We start from the raw sequence: 23,860 nt of genomic DNA, 5'->3' as shown, positions 1-23,860 counted from the left end.
CACTCCACTATATAACTGCAGTGACTTTCTTCTCCTCCAGCTTCAGGGTCATGTTCAGGATTCCAGTGGTTCTTAGGGTGAGCTAGAGAGACCACTTAAAGGTCATTTCAGTAACAGGAAAGTGAATAAATGTAATACTGAACCAAAGTGGTAGCGATGATAAGATGAAAGATGAGAATAAGAAACATTATAAAGGCAGACGAGACAGAATTTGGTTAAAGAACAAATGTAGAAATTGAAAGCAAGGAAGTATATTAGTCTCTTATTTCTGTATAACAAATTGTCCCCAAACTAGTGACTTAAGCAACACACGCTTATTATCTCTAGTTTCTGTACGTCTGAAGTTTTGGCATGGCTTTGCTGACTGTTCTGCTCAAGGTTTCACAAAGCTGAAAACTGAAGTAGTAGATGGGCTGAGTTCTCATCTGGAGTTTTGACTAGGGAAGGATCCACTTCCAAGTTTCTTCAGGCTTTTTGCAGGATTCACTTCCTTGCAGCTGTATCATTCATGGCAGCTTCTTTCTTCAAAGCCAGCAAGGGAAGGAGTGTTTGCCATTTCCCGTATCTTATTTCAGAGAAGGACAAGGCTCTCTTTTGGAAGGCTCACATGATTAAGTCAGGCCTGCCGAGGATAACTGTTCCTTTGGATTAACTCAAAGTCAGTTGATAGGGACCTTAGATACATTTAAGCAACCCTTTCACCTTTGCCATATTTTAGTGGCTAGAAGTGAATCACATGGGGACTTGCCTGACAGTCCAGTGTTGAGTGTAGGCAGTGTAGGTAATGCGGGTTCAATCCCTGCTCAGGGAACTAGGATCCCACATGCCACAACTACTGGTCCCACATGCCACAGCTGAGATCCCATGTACCACAACTGATCCAATGCAGCCAAAAATAAATAAATAGATAGACACTAAAGGAAAAATAAGTGAATCACAGGTTCTGCTTGTTCTCAAAAGGATGGGATAGAATTACCAAAGGTATGTATTTCAGGGAGTAGGAATCACCGGAGCCATTTTAGAATCCTGCCTATCACAAAAAGAAATAAGCACAGGTCTAAAAACATAATCCTGGGGACTGGAGAAATTGTCATACTAGTACAATAAAACCATAAAAATGAATGTGTAATAGAGTGGACTTTCTTTATGTTCCAGTGGCTAAGACTCTGGGCTCCCAACATAGGGGACCTGAGTTCAATCCCTGGTCAGGGAACTAGATCCTACATGCCACAGCTAAGACCCTGGTGTAGCCAAATAAATAAATAAAGAGATTGGGAGAGCAGCTAAGTTCAGTTTTGTTCATTCTTTTATTAAGATGTCAAAAATATAAGAGGAATTGCCCAGGGTAACTGAAAATATAAGATGAAACAAAAGATAAAAGTCCAAATTAGAAATGTTGATTTATCAACAGATGTTTACATTTTCAAGTCATGAGATTAAGTTGCTTCATTAAAGGACAAGATAAAGAAAAGAAATACTCAGGTGAGTAGAAGTCAATAAAAAAAAAAAGAGGAAATCTGAATAAAAATGAGGAGAAATATAGGAGGAAATGTAAGAAGGAAAATAGTACACAGCATGCAAGCAAATAGTACACAGTAGGTTTTAGACTTGCTTGTGCACATGGATTGACCACCTCACGCGAAGAGTTGACTCATTGGAAAAGACTCTGATGCTGGGAGGGATTGGGGGCAGGAGGAGAAGGGGACGACAGAGGATGAGATGGCTGGATGGCATCACTGACTCGATGGACGTGAGTCTGAGTGAGCTCCGGGAGTTGGTGATGGACAGGGAGGCCTGGCGTGCTGCGATTCATGAGGTCACAAAGAGTCGGACATGACTGAGAGACTGATCTGAACTGTGCACATGGATGCCTGGTAGAACTTTGAAAGATACAGAATCCCAGACCCCATTTTAGAGATTCTGCAGTGAGTGCTGATAAGCACTCCAGATGATTCCTAGTCAACATTTTCAGAAATATTGCTCCAGGGATTAGTAAAATAAGATCAGCATTACCGGAAGGGATAGAGGCTTCTTAGAGAGCACATCACAAAGTTGTAGTCTAAATGCTCCCTATAAAAGGCATCAAAGGGGTTTTGAGAAATTCAGACTCTTGGACTCTACTTCAAATCTACTGACTCTAAATCTGCATTTCAACAAACTTCACAGAAGATTTTTATGACCTGTAATTTTGAGACCAAAATTTTGAGAGTGGTCTGTGAGCTAGTACAGATCCCTCTGTCACTGGTCTGGAAAGAGATAAGTAAAGAAAATGAAAACAAATGTTTAGAAACATTTATAGCAATTCAGCATTGTTATGACACCCAAATGCATGACAAGTGACCTCATCCCATTGAGCATTACATGGACCGCACTGGGTGTTGTAATACTTACATGTTGAGCCACATGTGGCAGTGATACAATACATGACGTGTTAAAGTAAATTCATCAACTATGATGTGAAAGCACACCAAACTATGAAAAAAGTAATAGTTTAAATTTTTATATCTAGTTATTTTTATAAAAATTTTAATTTTTAATCAAATCTGCTTTAAAATTTGTAGTTCAACATTAGTAAATGAATTAGGAAAATGAAATTTGTATTTATTTTTACCATAATTTACAGATTAAAAAAGCTTCACCAGACTTTTTTGTCAAGGAAAGACACAGCTTTTATATATGTAGTCTTAATAACAAACCAACTGATGTCAGTGGAAGTAACTCCCCAAAATGAAGATCAATAGAGTTCATAATGGTTTACCACAAACTTTATACAATTCCTTGTATACTGAATTTCATTTTTAGCGAGTATTGATGGCAAAGTGTTAAAGTATATTATTTTAGAGATATACTGGCTAATCAAGGATTAAAATTATTAAAAAATAAAGAACATAAGTAAATTTAAATTAAAAGAATTATTTGAGTGTTGAATTCAAAAGTTGACAGAGATAGATGTTTAATAATTCTCACTTAAACTTTATAATTTAATAACTTTTTATAGAGAAGTAGTTTGATTTACCATGAATAAAAATCTGTACTAATTCCCAAAATATATGTAAAAGACTACATCAGAGATGTTTATTTGAAAATGTGAAGTGTATCTGTGACAAAGAAGTACTCAAGTACTGCTTTCCAGTGATAACATAGCTCAAAACTGAGAACTGGCAAATGGTAAGAGCAGGTAATTGACCAAATAAAGATAGAGACACATTCTTAACTTCAATTTATTGAACGCACAGATATTGCTAAAATGGCACTTTTTTTGAGTAAAACTGCAACTCAAATATGATGCTAATATGAAGATGGTTGCTGTTTTTTTTTTCAACCTCATTGCCAACAAATACAATTAGCTCTGAAATGTATAAAAACAGTCCGCACATGTGGTTTGGAAAAAAAAAATATGTGGTTTGGGGTTAAAGTTTTATTTTATAAATATAATGTAAATCTGATTTTTTTTTTAAATAGCTATTGTGTGGTGAGGCACAATATTTATTAAGAGGAAAAGTTTTGTTGAAAATGTGTAAGCTAGAGTATAAACTCTTAGTGTATATTCAGCTGGGCCCCAAACTTCTAAAGATATGATTTTACAGCCATGCTTGCTCATTTATCTGATATCTTTGATATTTTATCTTTGGCATTTTTGATTATCCTAATACTCCCATGGAATGAAGGAATGGAATGTATTTTTTGATGATGGATGAATCAAAGGAAAAAAATCTAAATTTAGAGGGTTGAAAGAACAGAATTTATACAGGCTGTAATATGTTCCATTGTTTAGCAATAAATATCACTGAAAATAGTGCTAGTCTTGATATTTCTCATCTTTACAAAGTTATAATTAAACACCTCATGTGCTTGAATATTGTGAATTTCATCTTCCATAAAAGGATGCATAGAAATTTCTATACATGGTAAATTCATGGCCCTGGAATTTATTTCTTTCATCTAAGCATAATTTGAATTTAACTATAACTTTATAGGATAAATGATTAAAATCAGTTATTGATGAAGAATTTAACAAAAATTTTTAAAATACAGCGTAATTTACTTCATTTTAAAGTTAAAAACAAAATCATAAACTTCCTGAAATTACTTTAAATCTCTTCCTGCCAGGATACCTTTGTGAGACTAGTTCTTTATAAGTGTTATGAAATGATAACACAGCAACAATTTAGTTATGAACTATTGTCTACAAGTACATAGTTATCAATATGCTCTAGATTAACAGGAAAGAAGCAGGCTTATTTTTCACATTAAAGACAAAAGTTTTATATTTATCGTGCTTCTTCAGAGTGAATTTTCGGGGGTTAATATGGGGAGTTGCTTTTTCACTTACAATGTTTTCTTCTTGTGTTGAGTTCTTGTAGAATGCCACACAGCTAATATAGCTATACTCCATGATAATCATTTAATGAGGACATTTCAATGCACTATGCTGGATTTTTAAAATTCCTTTATTTCATCCTATTTTATTTGCTTTGCATGTACTTACTGAAATATATTTTTTTCTGTTGAATCTTACAGTAAACATTTGCTTTGTATTTAGTATTGTTTTGGTTTTTTAATTGTAATTCCAAAACCATGCACATTTGTTGTATTTTACTAATATTAGTTGACAGCAGGTTTGGAAATAAACAAATGGTCCTTCACCTCACAGGTAGTTTGAGAAGCGTTGCTCTGTATTATTAATAAAAACATACAGAAGAGGCTAAGATATAGAGATAGTAGAAAAGGTAAGAAAGAGTCAGATGAAAGTGAAGAACATTAATGAATAAGAGGAGGAGAGACATTGAAAGGGAAGAAGGATAGAGCACCAAGTGGAAACTTGGAGTGTATCATCTTCCATCTAGTCAGTTCCAAGGAATTTCCAGCTTACAGATGTTGTCATACTTAAGGAAGGCTCTGGGGTCATGACAATGGAGGTCACTGGTGCTGAAGGTGAAACTATTAATGACAGCTACATGGACAAAAATGTCTCTGAGAGAAACAATATCTGCAAGTTCTAAAAATAAAATGATAAAGAAAATGAAAAACACGAAGATGTGGTCTTAGAAGCAAACAGATCATGTCAAGAATGGGGAGAGGAAAGTAACCATCAGTTGTCATCAACTTCAAGGGAAAAGAGTTTTTTTTAACTCCCTTTTATTTATATATTATTTTCAAACTTAAGCTTTTTATTTTGTATTGGGGTATAGCCAATAAGGGGCTTCCCTAGTGGCTCAACAGTAAAAAATCTGCCTGCAATGCAAGAGACCCAGGTTCGATCCCCGGGTCCGGAAGATCTCCTGGAGGTGGGCATGGCAATCCACTCTAGTACTCTTGCCTAGAGAATCCCCAGGGACAGAGGAGCCCAGCAGGCTGCAGTTCATAGGGTCGCACAGAGTCAGACACAACTGAAGTGACTAAGCAGCATCAACACCATTAACAATGTTGTGATAGTTTCAGGTGAACGACAAAGGGACTCAGCCATACATTCACATGTATCCATTAGGGAAGAGAGATTTTTAAATGGCAATGGTGGAATAATGGTCTGGAAGAGGCATCAAGGAATAAGGAGGAGGCTGTCCCTCTTACACCTTGAGTAGGAGAGGGAAAAAAAGAATTTACTTCTACCGCACGTGCAAAGTCGCTTCGGTCATGTCCGACTCTTTGCAACCCTATGGACTATATAGCCCACCAGGCTCCTCTGTCCATGAATTCTCCAGTCAAGAATACTGGAATGGGTTGCCATTTCCTCCTCCAGGGGATCTTCCCAACCCAGGGATGGAATATCTGTCTTCTGTGGCTCTTGCATTTCAGGCAGAATATTTACCACTAAGCCACCAGAGAAGCCCCTTACTTCTACTGTAAGGTCCTCTCATAGAAAAGGCACCTCAAGGAGAAAGTTGCACTTGAGTTTTAGGGAACTGAAGCAGCACTAGGAAAAAATACTCAGGTTGAAGAAGTTTGTGCTACAAGTAGTTTCCACCTCACGCAGGGGAAAGAGTAAGTACAGTCCCAAAGTACATCTGTCTGGGAAGACTTGGGCAAGCTGTATCAGTGTTAATTTCATGTACACACAGGATGGCTCCCTAAGGTAATAGGTGAACTGTAGTTCCTGAACACTGAAGTTCAGGAGAGGTAAGAAATCACAGGAAGTATTGCTAAAGGGAGAAGTAAGTAGTGTGAAATTTATTATTAGAAAATTTTGTGCCACTAAGAGGCCTAGAGTAAGCAAAATGATAACTTGCCCGCCCAACCCCGCCACAACACCTCCACCAAAGGTGTCTAGGTCCTAATACCAGAACCTATGAATATATTACTTTACATGGCAAAAAATGACTTTGCTGTTGTGTTTAAATTAAGAATTTGGGAACTTCCCTGATGGGCTAGTGGCTAAGACTCTGTGCTACCAATTCAGGGCCTGGGTTCAACCCCTGGTCAGAGAACTAGATCGCATGCCACAACTAAAGATCTTGCATGTTGCAATGAAGATGGAAGATCCCGTGTACCACAACTAAGACTTGACAAAGCCAAATAAATAAACAAAAATAATTAAAAAAAAAAAGAGAGAGAGAATTTTGGGGTAGAGATAAGAAAAGACCCTGGATCACCCATGTCAGATGAATGAAATCACAAGGTCGGCCTTTTGGCTAAGATCAAGTGCTATACGGGGGCGTCCCTGCTGGCTCAGTGGTAAAGAATATGCCTGCCATGTTCAGTCCCTGGGTCAGAAGATCCCCTGGAGGAGGAAATGACAACACACTCCAGTATTCTTGCCTGGAGAATCCCATGGACAGAGAAGCCTAGTGGGCTATAGTCCAAGGGGTCACAAAGAGTTAACATGTCTGAACAACTCAACATATAAAAGGGAGGCAGGAGGAGTCAGAGTCAGAGGAGAGGAGAGTTGCTGATGGAGACAGGCCAGAGTGATGCAGTTTCTGGCTTTGAAGATGGAGGAGGGAGCCATGAGCCAAGGAATACGAGCAACCTCTGAAAGTGAAAGTGAAAGTCGCTCAGTCGTGTCTGACTCTTTGTGACCCCAGGGACTATATACAGTCCATGGAATTCTCCAGGCCAGAGTACTAGAGTGGGTAGCCTTTCCCTTCTTCAGGGGATCTTCCCAACCCAGGGATCGAACCCAGGTCTCCCACACTGCAGGCAGATTCTTTATCAGCTGAGCCACAAGGGGAGCCCAAGAATACTGGAGTGGGTGGCCTATCCCTTCTCCAGCAGATCTTCCCGACCCAGGAATCGAATCAGGGTCTCCTGCATTGCAGGCAGATTCTTTACCAACTGAGCTATGAGGGAAGCACCTCCAGTAAATGGAAAAGGCAAGAAGAAAGAAAAAGTTCTTCTGTAGGGTCTCTTGAATAAAGATAATCCTGCTCACACCCATTTTAGTGAAAGCTGTTTTTGACTGCTCCTCTCCCAAAATCAAAGTAACAAATGTGTATTATTTCTAGCCACTTTGTGGTCATTTGTTTCAAAAACAAAAGGAAATGAATATACTGCCACCATGTTTTAATTAAAAACTGTAATTATAATGATAAAATACATTATATTTTATACACACACATACACACAAATACATGCCCAATGCACATATATAATCACAGAAGAAGATTTGCAAAACCTGCATAACATACAAGATGTAAGCAGGTACAAAATTTCACTATTTTACTTACTGATTTGCTCTGAATTTTCATATCTTGTATAAAGCTGATAGATTAAAAAATTGACTTCTATTATGTAATCTAACTATAATGAAAATAATACTGAAAGGATGGGTACAAAACAAATGTAATCAATCTTCTAGTCGTAAAAGAATGATTAAAGTTAAAGTATAAATACACAACATTATCATTTCAAAGAAAAACCTTCCAAGGGAATTCATTTTGATATAATAATATTTTTAAAAAATCATAAGGAGATGATTTTTAGAGGTGAAAATGGAGAAAAGTCATTGCTGAGGACTCGGAAGTCTCAGAAATTTATTGATTTCAAAAAATGAGCAGGAGTATCCCTACTAAGACAGAAACTCAAGAGGCTTTCCACAAACATCTGTTTTTACTAACCTTGTTAAATAGCAACGAAACTTCCAGTTGTCCTAAGGCCAGGCCTAAGGACATGCCCAACAACAATTCAAGTCATTACACATGTACTGTGTTCTCATCCCTACCCTAATGGAGTTTTACAGCCACCCAGTACTTCTTTATTTACATGCTTATTAAAGTCACACAGGTAAAACATTTCTGAATGTGTTTTCAGAACACGTTTTATTTTAGTGCTTTCAAATGTTTTGAGGATAATTGTTAGAGGGATGGAGAAAAAAAAATAGACGAGTTCAGACTGAGAATAAAAATCTGTTTTGGCATTTTAATGTCTGAAGACTCGAGAACTGCCAAATGTTTGCTAATCAAGAAGCACTAGACATTCACAATCAGTCCCCAAAATATAAAACAATTCTATTCACTGTAAAAATATGTTTACTGCATTTACTTACCGGCTGTTTAGCACAAATGTTTTTTGTCCCAAAGTGGAAAAGCTGGCAATTCTTTAATTTCCAAAGTGCTCATTGAGTGCAGCTGTAGATATACAAGGCTTTTGTTAATGGCCTATCCAGGTACCATTTGCTTCTCTTTTGTCAGATACCGCCTTTATTTGAAGTCAACAGAAGCCCTTTCCCCTTTTCCTCTGGCATCATTTGTAGTCATTGTGTTCACAGAGAATGCACATGCATTGGGGCATGGACTGATTTTGCTCTGAACCCATTCAGAGGCCGTGTTGACATTTTGGGGATAACTATATTGTTTGCTTTCTATGTACCATAGTCTTCAAAAATAACCCAGAGTATTGCATTTGGGATTCGTAGGCATTAAATTATCCACTACCCAGAGTAAAACTCCAACAATAAATAGTTTTTAATAGCTCAAGGAACACACTTTGTACTTGAAGGATTTTCACTGTCATTTTTCAAAGGCAGTTTCTTTGGTTGAACCATAATCTCACCTCCCTTCTTGGACCCCAAATTTCCCTTTCAAGTATGAATCTTAAGGGATCAGTGGACCAGCACTGGCTGATGTAATCTCAGGTTCTCCTTACATGTTTAGTCATCAGAGGAAAAGATTGCCTTTGATGTGTGGGAATAACGACTCCAGGAATCACTAAAATAATTCTGTTGCCCATAAAACTAAATCAAAATTATAGCTGTCTTATCTCCCCTTTTGGAACAAGGAGGTTGAATGTTAAAGAGAGATTTAAAAATAATAAAGGAGTAAATATTTTAGGAGTCCCAGCGTTTAATAATACAAAATGTGTGTACAACTATTTTAAAAGGAGGAAAATAATGAGAAAAGGACCCTGAAGAGTTCAGTCTATAAACGTACTCTTGGGTGGTATGAGCCAGAATTTATGAATTACAGGGACATCACCATGTCACATGGGCTCAGCCTGTCAGTAAAACAGACAGTAGCTAGAGAGACGTTCAGTTCAGTTCAGTTCAGTTCAGTCGCTCAGTCGTGTCCGACTCTACACGACCACATGAATCGCAGCACGCCAGGCCTCCCTGTCCATCACCAACTCCCGGAGTTCACTCAGACTCATGTCCATTGAGTTGTTGATGCCATCCAGTCATCTTATCCTCTGTCATCCCCTTCTCTTTCTGCCCCCAATCCCTCCCAGCATCAGAGTCTTTTCCAATGAGTCAACTCTTCGCATGAGGTGGCCAAAGTACTGGAGTTTCAGCTTTAACATCATTCCTTCCGAAGAAATCCCAGACTCCTTCAAAATGAGAGGACCTTTCTTGGAAACTCAATGCTCTCAGCTTCCATCAAGTTAACCCTGCTTTCACTAACATTTTGCTACCACCTCTTCCTAAAAGTCTTAAAAGAAATCACTTAAATAACCACCACCTAAGTCTTAGAAATTGTTACCTAGAGTGAATATCACATTCATCCCAAAGAGTTTATATATCTGATTAGCAATGTTGCTCTGAGTAAAATAAATTCAAAAAGATGTTTGATGGAATAGGTATTTTGGATACTTACTTTGAAGGCCACTTTAAACTTCACAATCACCCTCTGAGGGAAATAAAACTCCTATTAAAGGCTTAATTAAGTTAAAAAGAACTCTAACAGGAAAACATAAAACCACACAGTGGCTGCTGACTCCAGGCAATGAGACCTATCAGTTCAGTTCAGTCGCTCGGTCATTTCTGACTCTTTATGACCCCATAGACTGCAGCACACCAGGCTTCCCTATCCATCACCAACTCCCAGAGCTTGCTCAAATTCATGTCCATTGACTCAGTGATGCCATCCAACCATCTCACTCTCTGTTGCCCCCTTCTCCTCCCACCTTCAATCTTTCCCAGCATCAGGGTCTTTTCCAATGAATCAGTTCTTCACATGAGGTGGCCAAAGTATTGGAGTTTCAGCTTCAGTATCAGTCCTTCCAATGAATATCAGGAGTGATTTCCCTTAGGATTGACTGGTTGGATCTCCCTGCAGTCCAAGGGACTCTCAAGAGTCTTCTCCAACACTATAGTTCAAAAGCATCAATTCTTCGGTGCTCAGTTTTCTTTATAGTCCAACTCTCACATTCATACACAATTACTGGGAAAACCATAGCTTTGACTAGATGGACCTTCGTTGGCAAAGTAATGTCTTTGCTTTTTAACATGCTGTCTAGCTTAGTCATAGCTTTTCTTCCAAAGAGCAAGCATTTTTTAATTTCATGGCTGCAATCACCATCTGCAGTGATTTTGGAGTGCAAGAAAATAAAGTCTGCCACTGTTTCCATTGTTTCCCCAACTATTTGCATGAAGTGATAGGACCAGATGTCATGATCTTAGTTTTTTGAATGTTTAGTTTTAAGCCAACTTTTTCACTCTCCTCTTTCACTTTCATCAAAACGCTTTTTAGTTCTTTGCTTTCTGCCATAAGGGTGGTGTCATCTGTGTATCTGAGGTTATTGATATTTCTCCCGACAATCTTGATTCCAGCTTGTGCTTCATCCAACCCAGCAATTTGCATTTGCATGATGTACTCTACATATAAGTTAAATAAACAGGATGACAATATACAGCCTTGACAAGTCTGCTGTTCCATGTCCAGGTCTAACTGTTGCTTCTTGACCTGCATACAGATTTCTCAGGAGGCAGATCAGGTGGTCTGGTATTCCCATCTCTTTAAGAATTTTCCACAATTTGTTGTGATCCACACAGTCAAAGGCTTTGGTATAGTCAATAAAGAAGAAGTAGATGTTTTTCTTGAACTCTCTTGCTTTTACAGATTCTGGCAATTTGATCACTGGTTCCTCTGCTTTTTCTAAATCCAGTTTGAACATCTGGAAGTTCACAGTTCATGTACTGTTGAAGCCTGGCTTGGAGAATTTTGAACATTACTAGCGTATGAGATGAGTGCAATTGTGCAGTACTTTGAGCATTCTTTGGCATTGCCTTTCTTTGGGATTGGAATGAAAACAGGACCTTTTCCAGTCCTGTGGCCACTGCTGAGTTTTCCATATTTGCTGACATATTGAATGCAGCATTTTCATAGCATCATCTTTTAGGATTTGAAATAGCTCAACTGGAATTCAATCACCTCTACTGGCTTTGTTTGTAGTGATGTTTCCTCAGGCTCACTTGACTTCGCATTCCAGGATATCTGGCTCTAGGTGAGTGATCACACCATCATGGTTATCTGGGTCATGAAGATCTTTTTTTGCATAGTTCTTCTGTGTATTCTTGCCACCTCTTCTTAATATCTTCTGCTTCTGTTAGGTCCATTCCATTTCTGTCCTTTATTGTGCCCATCTTTGCATGAAATATTCCCTTAGTATCTAATTTTCTTGAAGAGATCTCTAGTATTCCCCATTCTGTTGTTTTCTTCTATATCTTTGCATTGATCATTGAGGAAGGCTTTCTTATCTCTTCTTGCTATTCTGTGGAACTCTGCATTCCAATGGGAATATCATTCCTTTTCTCCTTTGCCTTTCACTTCTCTTTTTTTCCTCAGCTATCTGTAAGCTTTCCTCAGATGACCATTTTGCCTTTTTTGCATTTCTTTTTCTTGGGGATGGTCTTGATCACTGCCTCCTGTACAGTGTCAGGAACTTCCATCCATAGTTCTTCAGGCATTCTATCTATCAGATCTAATCCCTTGAATCTATTTGTCACTTTCACTGTATAACTGTAAGGGCTATGATTTAGACTTATAAAAAACATTTAAGAAGCAGAGGTGAGGCTGGAACTTTCAGAGATATATGAATTTAATTTTCTGCTTCCACATTGCATTTTTAGTCATTATGTTGGTGCAAGACTGAAGACTCTATAACATCCTGAAGAATTAATCCTTCAACAATCTCTGTGGATTTTGTTCCCCATCATTTTTTTTCTTCTTGGCCCAGAAGCTTAATCATCATAGAATGTGCTGATGGGAGGTTACATATGGGAGGAAGTATTTTAGGTTAGTGCCAACAGGTCAGGAAGGAAGAAGTTCTAAAACTAAATAAACTTCCAGTTATAAAATGAAAAAGTTCTGAGATCTGGCATACAGCATGGTAGTTATAGTTATGAATACTGTATTATGTACTTGAAAGTTGTTAAGAGTAGATCTTAAATGTTCTCACCACACACACACAAATGATAACTGTGAAGTGATGGAACTGTTAGCTTACACCATAGTGGTAATCATTTTGCAATACATGAGTGTATCAAATCATCACATTGTACACACTAAACTTACACAATGTTATGTGCCAATTATATCTCCATAAAAGAGGGAAAATTAATTAAATGTATGTTACCATGGTCCAAAAAAATATGTACTATTCAGGAAACACTTATCATCAACAATTCCTTAACTTTCTGATCTCATTTTCCCCCAGCTTTCCTTAAAGATAATGAGCAGAACACATTTTGAAAAATTGATGGCATAGAAAAGAATCAAATTTGCTGCTGCTGCTGCTAAGTTGCTTCAGTCATGTCCGACTCTGTGCGACCCCATAGATGGCAGCTCACCAGGCTCCCCTGTCCCTGGGATTCTCCAGGCAAGAACACTGGAGTGGGTTGCCATTTCCTTCTCCAATGCATGAAAGTGAAAGGTGAAAGTGAAGTTGCTCAGTCGTGTCTGACTCTTAGCGACCCCATGTACTGCAGCCGACCAGGCTCCTTTGTCCATGGGATTTTCCAAGCAAGAGTACTGGAGTGGGGTGCCATTGCCTTCAATCAAATTTGAGTAGAACCCAAATTCAACCTTCATAGTGAGGTGTGGTGTGGTGTGGTGTAGTGTGTGTGTGTGTGCATGTGTGATGGAGAAGAGCTGGAGGTGGGAGAAAAGAGGGACAGGATGTGAGTTCATGTCGTTGTGATGAGAGCTGGACACCTCAGTTAGCTCTAACTGATGAGCAAATGGGAAACCGTTGTACTCTGTTTCAGAACTGATTGACAGTTTTAATTATTCTACAGCTGGAAGTGTTAATCACACCAGAGAATGAGAGGATAATTCCCAGCTGGTAAAAATTCACACAATAGCTTGGCAGGCACGAATGTGCAGATAGTTTAAATTATTTGTTAAAGAAAGAAATCAATATTTAAAATCCTTTCACAAATTAAACCAGCAACAGTTGGTTTTTACTTAAAAATCTTAGCTACGGTCTGGACTTCTTATATATGACTGTTAGAGTTAAAACATTTATGAATCTGAAGAAATTACAAATTTAAATATAACTAATTTGAATAGTGTGTGGTGATTAAATGAAATTAAGATAATTAACTTAGTTTTGTTTACAAAATGAAAATTTTATTACTGTTCAAACTGGTACATTCTTCTTAACACAAGCGTCTCTCTTAGAAAGCCCATGTTGTCTTTAACTGATTAAATGTCTCAAAAGACATGTTTAATTCGGAGAAACACTTAAGTTAGTTTATTACATACTTAAGTTTATTACATATTTATCTGATCATAAGGATCACCTAGACTGTTATTATAAACTGTCTTGAAGCTTCTAATTTCATAGCCCTGGAATGAACCCTAGGAAACTGAATTATCAAAAATAACTCTGGCTGATGCTTAAAATCAGATGAGTTTGGAAATATTGGAATGCATATCTGGATTTTCAAACTTTATTTAGTTCTATTTGCACATATAGAAAAGATCTGTTTTTTCCCCAAATTTAGTCTGTCTTTTCTATAAGAGATAAAAATAATTCCTGAAATTAATTAAAATACAAAATTTCTAACTATAAGTTTTGATGATAAAAAATAAACTGGAAAATTTTTCCCATCAAATTATTATAAACTTTCTAGTTTTGACATGTGGTAAAACTTTCAACAATCAAATATTTTTCAATTATTAACTTATCTGGAACTCCCTAGAATGTGAATGTGGTTTCCTTTTAACAGAGAGACATTTTCAACAGAAAACACATTCTAAGAGGAATGCTATTAACTTAGATATTAACATTTTGTCTTCAAAGCAAGTTCTTCTCTAGATTTTCCTTAATCTGTATGAAAGTGTCAAGCTTCAAAAATAACTGCAAATGTGATTTGATTCCATGTGTAATACACAGCAACCAAAGTACACAGGTGCCCCCAATTAATCAGGGAAACTTTTTAAGGAAAGAGGTGAACTGTCCAACATTTGTGCACCAGGTTTTATGCTAAGTGGAAAGAAACCTTGAGGTAGATATTACTATTATATTATTATAATTCCCCTTTTACATACAAAGAGATGGAAATATAATGAAAATAATTTATCCAAGATTACACATTTATCAAGTTATTAACTAGCAGATCTGAGAATTGAACCTATGAAGTATGGCTTAAAAAAAAAAAGCCCACCCAAAATCTTGTATCTCTATAATACACTGCTACTTCATTTTTTATATTTCTCCTAAATATGTTAATAAAATGCAGTCATTGTTAAATTAGTATCCTTGAAATCCAATAGATCTTTCTCCCTTCAATTTCAAGATAAAAATCTTAAAAAAAAAAAAAAACCTGACGGCTTTCAGTTTGACAGACTGTGGAGCCCTCATGTGTCAGAAATTGTCTAGGATACTCAGCAGGCTGCTGCTGCTACAGCTGCTGGATTTAAACCTAGGAAGGTAAAGAAAGAATGGTAAGGCAATAAATAGAACTGACTTTCAGAAGGAGGTTTAAAAGATATTCTCAGAAAGTCTTCATGTTGTGAAATAAATAGATTTGGTTGGATTATGTTTCAGAGATCTTGTAAGTAAATCGAGGAAGCAGGCACTAGATTGATGGTCACCTCCATACCTGAACAGGATCACCTTCCCATGCCACACCCACTTCCTCTCCCCATCCCTTTGCTTCAGCTTCTAATCACAGAAGTGCATTCTTGTCCTGTCATCTATCTTTTAAAGAGAACAATTATTTTAAAAATTAACAACATCATTATACCAATGTTGTTCTATTTCAACAAAGAAGTAAGCTCAGCCTGACTTTTAGAAGAAGATATACTTTCAGGGAAAAAAAAAAAAACTTCCTAATAAATGTTGTACATCCTGAATTTGTTTTTTAAGAAAATTGAAACAAATTCTGCTCAGGGCTTCCCTTGTGGCTTAGATGGTAAAGAGTCTACCTGCAATGTGGAAGATCTGGGTTTGATCCCTGGGTTGAGAATATCCCCTGGAGGAGGGAAATCTAGTATTCTGGCCTGGAGAATTCTATGGATTGTATAGTCCATGAGGTCACAAAAAGTCTGACACAACTGAGCGACTTCCACTTTCTCTCTCAGGTTGTAAAGCTCTTAGGCCCTTGGGTTGCTGACTTACAAGCTTGATGTCTACATGCTATATCTTTTTATGTTCCAGTTTATAATACAGTTATGCAGACCTCTTAAGCTATTAAGACATCATCATTGACGCTGCAATTTGTGTATGTTTTATACCTCATTAAATTCTCATCTTTCTAGCTTACAGCAATAGGTTTCTGGCCTATGGTACAACATAATCTCAAAGCATAACGAAAAATGTAAAATCATCATGGAGAAAGTTGATGGTTGAAATCTTTACTCCAATCAATGATTTATTGGTAATGATGGCTTTATAGTCAAATAGAAATGTGTCCACAATACAATTCAGATAATTTCTAAAAGCAGAAGTTTAACATTCCATCAATAAATCTTCCTGTTTCAAAAAAGAGCTGTATAAATGGCATATAGAATAATAGTATGTGCTGATTCTTTATGATATATTTTAGGTTATCCCATGGAAGGAGGAGCCTGGTAGGCTACAGTCCATGGGGTCACAAAGAGTTGGACATGACTGAGCAACTTCACTTTCACTAAATGGATAAATTTTTGTAATCAATGTTATTTTCCCATTTCTGCAGTTTATAATTCACCAAGGCAACTCTTCCCTCTCAATCTTATGCTATCATGTCTCCTGTGATTCCAAACACTAAAGATTGTTTGGAGTTTTACATGACCAGGTGATTAATCCCAGCCCCTCACTTAGTGCCTCAGACACAGTGGGAGACCAAGAAAGATCTATTGGCTGAAAATAGACAATTCATTTAACTGAATTAATTGTTACCTAAAATAAAAAATCATTGGCCAAAGTCCATAGGAGGAAATAACAATTAAGAAATTAAGAGATTCATTAATTAACCTTGCATATTTCTATTTACAAAGCTATTCTTCTGTTTGTTTAAGTATATATATATATATATGTTTATTTTTAAAGAAAATAATCTTACAAAACATCTATAGAGAGGAGCCTGAATTCTCTACATGAAGTGAAAAAAGTTGTTTTCATAATTAAAATGTTAAAATAACAAATTTATTTTCAAATATAAAATATTTGTATTGGTAATAGACATAAAAAAAGAAATCCATTATAACCTTTTATAAGAAAATACTTTTTTCTAATTTGGCTATAAAGTGATAAATGTTTGTCTCAAGACCTTGACCTTCTAGTTCCTTCCATCAACTACAAAAATCACTATTACTATATTGAGATTATGAAAATTTTGTAAGATATTAGCTACATCTTATGTATAAACTGTTATATGTACCAGACTTGTGTTTGCCAAGAATGGAGGGGGAGGTTGGGGTTAGCATATGTCAACTATTATATATAGAATGAACAAAGAGCAAGTTCTGACTATATAGCATACAGAACTATATTCAATATCCTATACTAAACCATAACAGAAAAGAATAAAGGAATCACATCTACATATATGTATGTGTGTGATTCAGAGATATTTATATATGTATATATATTTCTTTGCTGTACAGCAGAAATTAACACACTATAAAACAACATTATTTCAATAAAAGATATCAATAAAAAGTTATAGGTATCAATCCTAAAAATATAACAGGGCTGCAGAGATTGGTTTCTCCTTCAAGATACTGATCAATCCTAAGTAGTAATCAGAGGACAGAAATGAAGGAAATTTTTCTTAGGAGCCATGTTCTGAGAGACTCAACCTCAAATCCATTTTGCTGCAGTGCATACACAGGTTAAAATAATATATTGGGTAAACAAATGATAGGAAATGTCAACAAAATAGTAACACTTGAATAAAAAAAAAATTTAAAAACAAACATCAGTCACTCAGTCCTGTCCTACCCTTTGCAACCCCATGGACTGCAGCCCCCAGGATCCTTTGCCCATAGAATTCTCTAGGCAGGAATACTGGAGTGGATAGCCATTCCCTTTTCCAGGGGATCTTCCCTACTTATGGATCTAACCTGGGTCTCTTACATTACAGGCAGATTCTTTACCATCTGAGCCACCAGGTAAGCCCTAACAAAGAATAAGCCAATGGCAAAAAATAAACATTTGGCAAAGAATAAATGCCAACTTCAGATAAATCAGATTTAGAGAAATATTTAGGAGAAAAAGAGAATAGGAGACAATAAGGCTTTCTTCGCAGAATGGTTCTTCATGAAAAATCTGTTTCTCACTTTTTTTTTTTCTTTTCTACTACTTCTAACCCAGATTTTTCAGACAGGGCTCAGAGTTAAAGGAGAGCATCAGTTGGCTGCATATAAAACACCCATGACTCCTTCACAGCCAGGATCAACCCCTGATTGTTTAGTGCAATGCCAAGGGAATAGTAGCCAATCAATACACATTTGCAAAATTAAAAGTGAAATATGTATCATGTTGAGGAAGAAAGCTACTGCCAACAAAACTCAGCTTTAGCAAGGTGATCAGAGATGAAAACTACTGGCCCAGAAGTATCTTTTACTCATATAACCTATTGAATTTATTTTAGTATGGTCTCACCAGTGGTGAGTTTTTGTTTTGTTTTTGTAAGAGAAAAGTTGGTTCATACATCTGATTTATTTCTGATTTGATCAACAAAGGTAATTTATGAAGGTCACAAAGGCCCATGTGGATTTTTTAAAAAGACTTGTTTATGAACTATTTAAAGAATTGTTTTCTTATAGACTAGTATGATCTTTCTATTACCATAAACAATTTTACTGTACACATTACAACATTACATTTTGTGTCTTAAAGGAATCTGAACTCCAAAGTTAACATATGTTTTGTCTTTTTCATTAGCTTGTCTACAAAGAGTGAATGTGACATGAAATATAGACAGCTACTGGCAGGAGCCTGACAATACTTGGAACATGGATCTTACAGTCATAATGGAAAGATAATACCATTCTTTTCAAACTCTTGAACATTCAAGATGCTAATATTTGTATAGCTATGACATATCGTATCTCATAAAGCACTAATTAATGTACTCTTCAGTTCAGTTCAGTTCAGTGCAGTCACTCAGTCATGTCTGACTCTTTGCAATCCCATGAATCGCAGCACACCAGGCCTCCCTGTCCATCACCAACTCCTGGAGTTTACCCAAACTCATCTGCATCAAGTCGGTGATCCCATCCAGCCATCTCATCCTCTGTCGTCCCCTTCTCCTCCTGCCCCCAATCCCTCCTAGTATCAGGATCTTTTCCAATGAGTCAACTCTTCGCATGAAGTGGCCAAATTATTGGAGTTTCAGCATCACTCATAGCAAACACCCTCTTCCAATAACACAAGAGAAGACTCTACACATGAACATCACAAGATGGTTAACACCAAAATCAGATTGATTATATTCTTTGCAGCCAAAGATGGAGAAGCTCTATACAGTCAGCAAAAACAAGACCAGGAGCTGACTGTGGCTCAGACCATGAACTCCTTATTGCCAAATTCAGACTGAAATTGAAGAAAGTAGGAAAAAACCACTAGACCATTCAGGTATGACCTAAATCAAATCCCTTATGATTATACAGTGGAAGTGAGAAATAGATTTAAAGGACTAGATCTGATAGACAGAGTGCCTGATGAACTATGGACGGAGGTTCGTGACATTGTACAGGAGACAGGGATCAAGACCATCCTCATGGAAGAGAAATGCAAAAAAGCAAAGTGGCTGTCTGGGGAGGCCTTACAAATAGCTGTGAAAAGAAGAGAAGCAAAAAGCAAATGAGAAAAGGAAAGATATAAGCATCTGAATGCAGAGTTCCAAAGAATAGCAAGAAGAGATAAGAAAGCCTTCCTCAGTGATCAATGTACTCTTAAAATATTGTATTACATAGAAATAATTACATATGCAGCAATCATTGTAAATTGAATCAATTACAAACTTTAGAGGGAAAAATAGGAGTCTTATGATTGAAATGTCAATATGTATGATCCTACTGCTTCTAGCTTTCATCTTGGACCACATGCAAATGAAGCATGAATTATAAGCAGGATGGATGAGAGCACTCTGTTCTGGATAAAGGGTAATCAGTCATCTGGAATTGGTATTAATAATAAAAGAACTGAGGTATTTCACAATTGGCATCTGGAGAAAGTGACAAGAGAGAAAGAGCTACCCAGGAATATGTTTATTTTCAGCGTTTTGAGAAGTGGGTGGGAAACATGTCCTCACATTTCTCAAGAGCTGGGTATCTTCGTGTTTGTTTGAACATGAATAGGAATGGCCAGTTAGCATTCAGACCAGAGTGTCCCAGTTGGGTAGGGAGGAACTATAGAGATGCCACCCTGCACCCAGTTTCTACAAGGGCAGTGTAAGTACAGGACTGATCTCATAACAAGGAAGGCACTGAATTTTCTAAAAATTAAACCAAAATTAAGAGGGAAATCAGTGGAAAATGATGAGCTTCCCTGATAACTCAGTCACACAAGGGTTTAAACCCCCCTACATGAGAATTAGAATTTTAATCTCATATTCTAGAGAGAACTCATCCCATAGTAAGCGTGGAAATGAGGAGAAGGGTACCTGAGACAGAAAGGGGAGTTCAGGGCAAAAAACTACTGTTATCTTCACCCTCAACTCCTTTATTTCCTTCTTCTTTGATTTCTAGTCCAGTTTATAGCAGTTTCTTCAACCCAGGCTTCAATAGTATGTGAACCATGAACTTCCAGATGTTCAAGCTGAATTTAGAAAAGGCTGAGGAACCATTGATCAAATTGCCAACATCTGCTGTTCTAGAAAAACATCTTCTGCTTTTTTTTTAATTTTTATTTTATTTTTAAACTTTACATAATTGTATTAGTTTTGCCAAATATCAAAATGAATCTGCCACAGGTATACATGTATTCCCCATCCTGAACCCTCCTCCCTCCTCCCTCCCCATACCATCCCTCTGGGTCGTCCCAGTGCACTAGCCCCTAGCATCCAGTATCGTGCATCCCAACCAGGACTGGCATCTCGTTTCATACATAATATTTTACATGTTTCAATGCCATTCTCCCAAATCTTCCCACCCTCTCCCTCTCCCACAGAGTCCATAAGACTGTTCTATACATCAGTGTCTCTTTTGCTGTCTTGTACACAGGGTTATTGTTACCATCTTTCTAAATTCCATATATATGCGTTAGTATACTGTATTGGTGTTTTTCCTTCTGGCTTACTTCACTCTGTATAATAGGCTCCAGTTTCATCCACCTCATTAGAACTGATTCAAATGTTTTCTTTTTAATGGCTGAGTAATACTCCATTGTGTATATGTACCACAGCTTTCTTATCCATTCATCTGCTGCATCTTCTGCTTTATTGACTATGCCAAAGCCTTTGACTGTGGGTATCACAACACATTGTGGAAAATTCTTCAAGAGATGGGAATACCAGACCACCTGATCTACCTCCTGAGAAATCTATGCAGGTCAAGAAGCAACAGTTAGAACTGAACATGGAACAACAAACTGGTTCCAAATCGGGAAAGGAATATGTCAAGGCTGTATATTGTCACCCTGTTTATTTAATTTATCTGCAGGGTACATCATGCAAAATGCCAGGCTGGATGAAGCACAAGCTGGAATCAAGATTGCCAGGAGAAATATAAATAACCTCAGATATGCAGATGACACCACACTTATGGTAGAAAGGGAAGAACTAAAGAACCTCTTGATGAAAGTGAAAGAGGAGAGTGAAAAAGCTGGCTTAAAACTCAACATTCAGAAAATGAAGATCATGGCATCTGGTCCATCACTTCATGGCAAATAGATGGGGAAACAATGGAAACAGTGAGAGACTTTATTTTAGGGGGCTCCAAAATCACTGCAGATGGTGATCGCAGCCATGAAATTAAAAGACACTTGCTCCTTGTAAGGAAAGTTATGACCAACCTAGACCACCTATTAAAAAGCAGAGACATTACTTTGCCAACAAAGGTCCGTCTAGGTAAAGCTATGGTTTTTCCAGTAATCATGTATGAATGTGAGAGTTGGACTTTAAAGAAAGCTGAGCACCAAATAATTGATTATTTTGAACTTTGGTGTTGGAGAAGACTCTTGAGAGTCCCTTGGACTGCGAGGAAATCCAGCCAGTCAATCCTAAAGGAAATCAGTTCTGAATATTCATTTGAAGGACTGATGTTGAAGCTGAAACTCCAATGCTTTGGGCCACCTGATGCAAACAACTGACTCATTTGAAAAGTCCCTGATGCTGGAAAAGATTGAAGGTGGAAGGAGAAGGGGGAGACAGAGTATGAGATGATTGAATGGCATCACTGACTCAATGGACATGAGTTTGAGTAAGTTCTGGGAGTTGGTGATAGACAGGGAAGCCCATGTGCTGCAGTCCATGGGGTTGCAAAGAGTTGGACATGACTGAACGACTGAACTGAACTGAACTGAACTTCTAGCACTCGTTTAGGTCGTGTCTTAATTCTAAATCTAATAGCACTTTTTTTTCTTTTAATTGGGAATTAGTTGCTTTACAATCCTGTATTGGTAGAATGAACTAAATCATCTGTATGTATACACTTATCCCTCCCTCTTGAACCTCCCTCCTACCCGTTTCACGTCGCCCCTCTAGGTTACCACAGAGCACTGAGCTGAGCTCCCTGTGCAAGTTCCCAATAGCTATCTATGTTACACATGGTAGTGTATATATGCAATCCCAATCCCCCAATTCATCCCAGTCCCCACTTAAACCCTGCCCCTCGTGTCCACATGTCCATTCTCTGTATCTGCGTCACTATTCCTGCTCTGCAAATAGCTTCATCAGTACCATTTTTCTAGGTTCCACATACATGCATTAATATATGATATTTGTTTTTCTCTTGCTGGCTTACTTCACTTTGAAAATGCCAAATGGCAACTTGGTATAAAGAGTATGCCTAGCTTCTTTAAGAAAAGCTATGACAAACCAAGACACTATATTAGAAAGCAGAGACATTACTTTGCCTACAAAAGTCCATATAGTCAAACTGTGGTTTTTCCAGAAGTCATGGAAGAGCTGGACAATAAAAAAGGCCGAGTGCCGAAGAATTGATGGCTTCTAACTGTAGTTAGAAGTCTTCTAACTGGAGAAGACTCTTGAGAGTCCCTTGGGCTGCAAGGAGGTCAAATCAGTCAATCCTAAAGGAAATCAACATCAAATATTCATTGGAAGGGCTGACGTTGAAGCTCCAATACTTTGGCTACCTGGTGCGAAGAGCCAACTCATTAGAAAAGACCATGATCCTGGGAAAGATTGAAGGCAGGAGAAGAGAACAACAGAGGAGGAGATGCTTGGATGTCATCACGGACTCAATGGATATGAGTTTGAGCAAACTCTTGGAAATAGTGAAGGACAGGGAATCCTGGCGTGCTGCAGTCCAAAGTCGGACACGACTGACTGAACAACAACAAGCCTCTTTAAAAGGAAAAAAAAAAAAATTCTTCCACACTGCCTAATTTTAGTGGAGGGTGGAAGACTTGACAGGTGACTAAAGAAATGCTAATATTGGGATGCTATTACTTCTGAGGGATTTACCAGAGTTCTAGTACCCTTAGGAAATAAAAGGAAACAATGGACCTTCCATTCAGTAAATATTTCTTGAGGCTGTCACATTGTGCTGGATACTGAAAGAGCGGTGAACTAGAGTCAAGCTTCCGGAACTTCCAGCAGGGAAGGTAAACAAACAAAGAGGTGGTTTCAACCATTTGGATACGGTAAAGACACAGTTCTGCAGGCGCACACAGCTAGGCACTTTGTCTGCAGAAAAAGCCAAGGGGGTGAAGGAGGCACCAGTGTGGGAAGAGAGGCAGCGAAGAGCATTTCAGGCAGAAAAGACATTTTATGTGGAGATCTATAGCCAAGAGAGTGAATGGTACCCTGGAAGAACTGAAAACTCAGCCTTCCTAAAACTCAGAGCACCAAACAGGTTGGGAGACTATTGGAGGAAAGGCTCCAGGATCAGGTGGGACCAAGTCGGATTCTGCTTTAGAATCTGTGATGGGGTCCAGATATCTGCATTTTCTAAAGTCTATTCTAACATTTTAAGGAATGGAGAGTCTGTTCTTAACAAACTCCTTTCATGACAAAAAATTCCTTAACACACACACACACAACACACACACACATTTATTTATCTTTGGCTATGCTGCATGTGAGATCTTA

At 37.6% G+C, this 23,860-nt stretch overlaps 1 protein-coding gene across 1 annotated transcript in view; it reads right to left on the bottom strand.

Moving 5' to 3' along the window:
• Positions 1–23,860, bottom strand: part of LOC104968807 (pre-mRNA-splicing factor SPF27) — a 59,498-nt gene that overhangs the window by 5,760 nt on the left and 29,878 nt on the right. The window contains exon 2 of the mRNA XM_059890658.1: positions 4,874–4,999. Coding sequence (XP_059746641.1) covers positions 4,874–4,999 — 126 coding nt within the window. The remainder of the gene's footprint in view (positions 1–4,873; positions 5,000–23,860) is intronic.

Source organism: Bos taurus, chromosome 1 (genome assembly GCF_002263795.3).
Source record: "Bos taurus isolate L1 Dominette 01449 registration number 42190680 breed Hereford chromosome 1, ARS-UCD2.0, whole genome shotgun sequence".
NCBI lineage: Eukaryota > Metazoa > Chordata > Mammalia > Artiodactyla > Bovidae > Bos > Bos taurus.
Note: the sequence above shows the minus strand (reverse complement) of the source record. Positions and strands in the feature narration are given on the sequence as shown.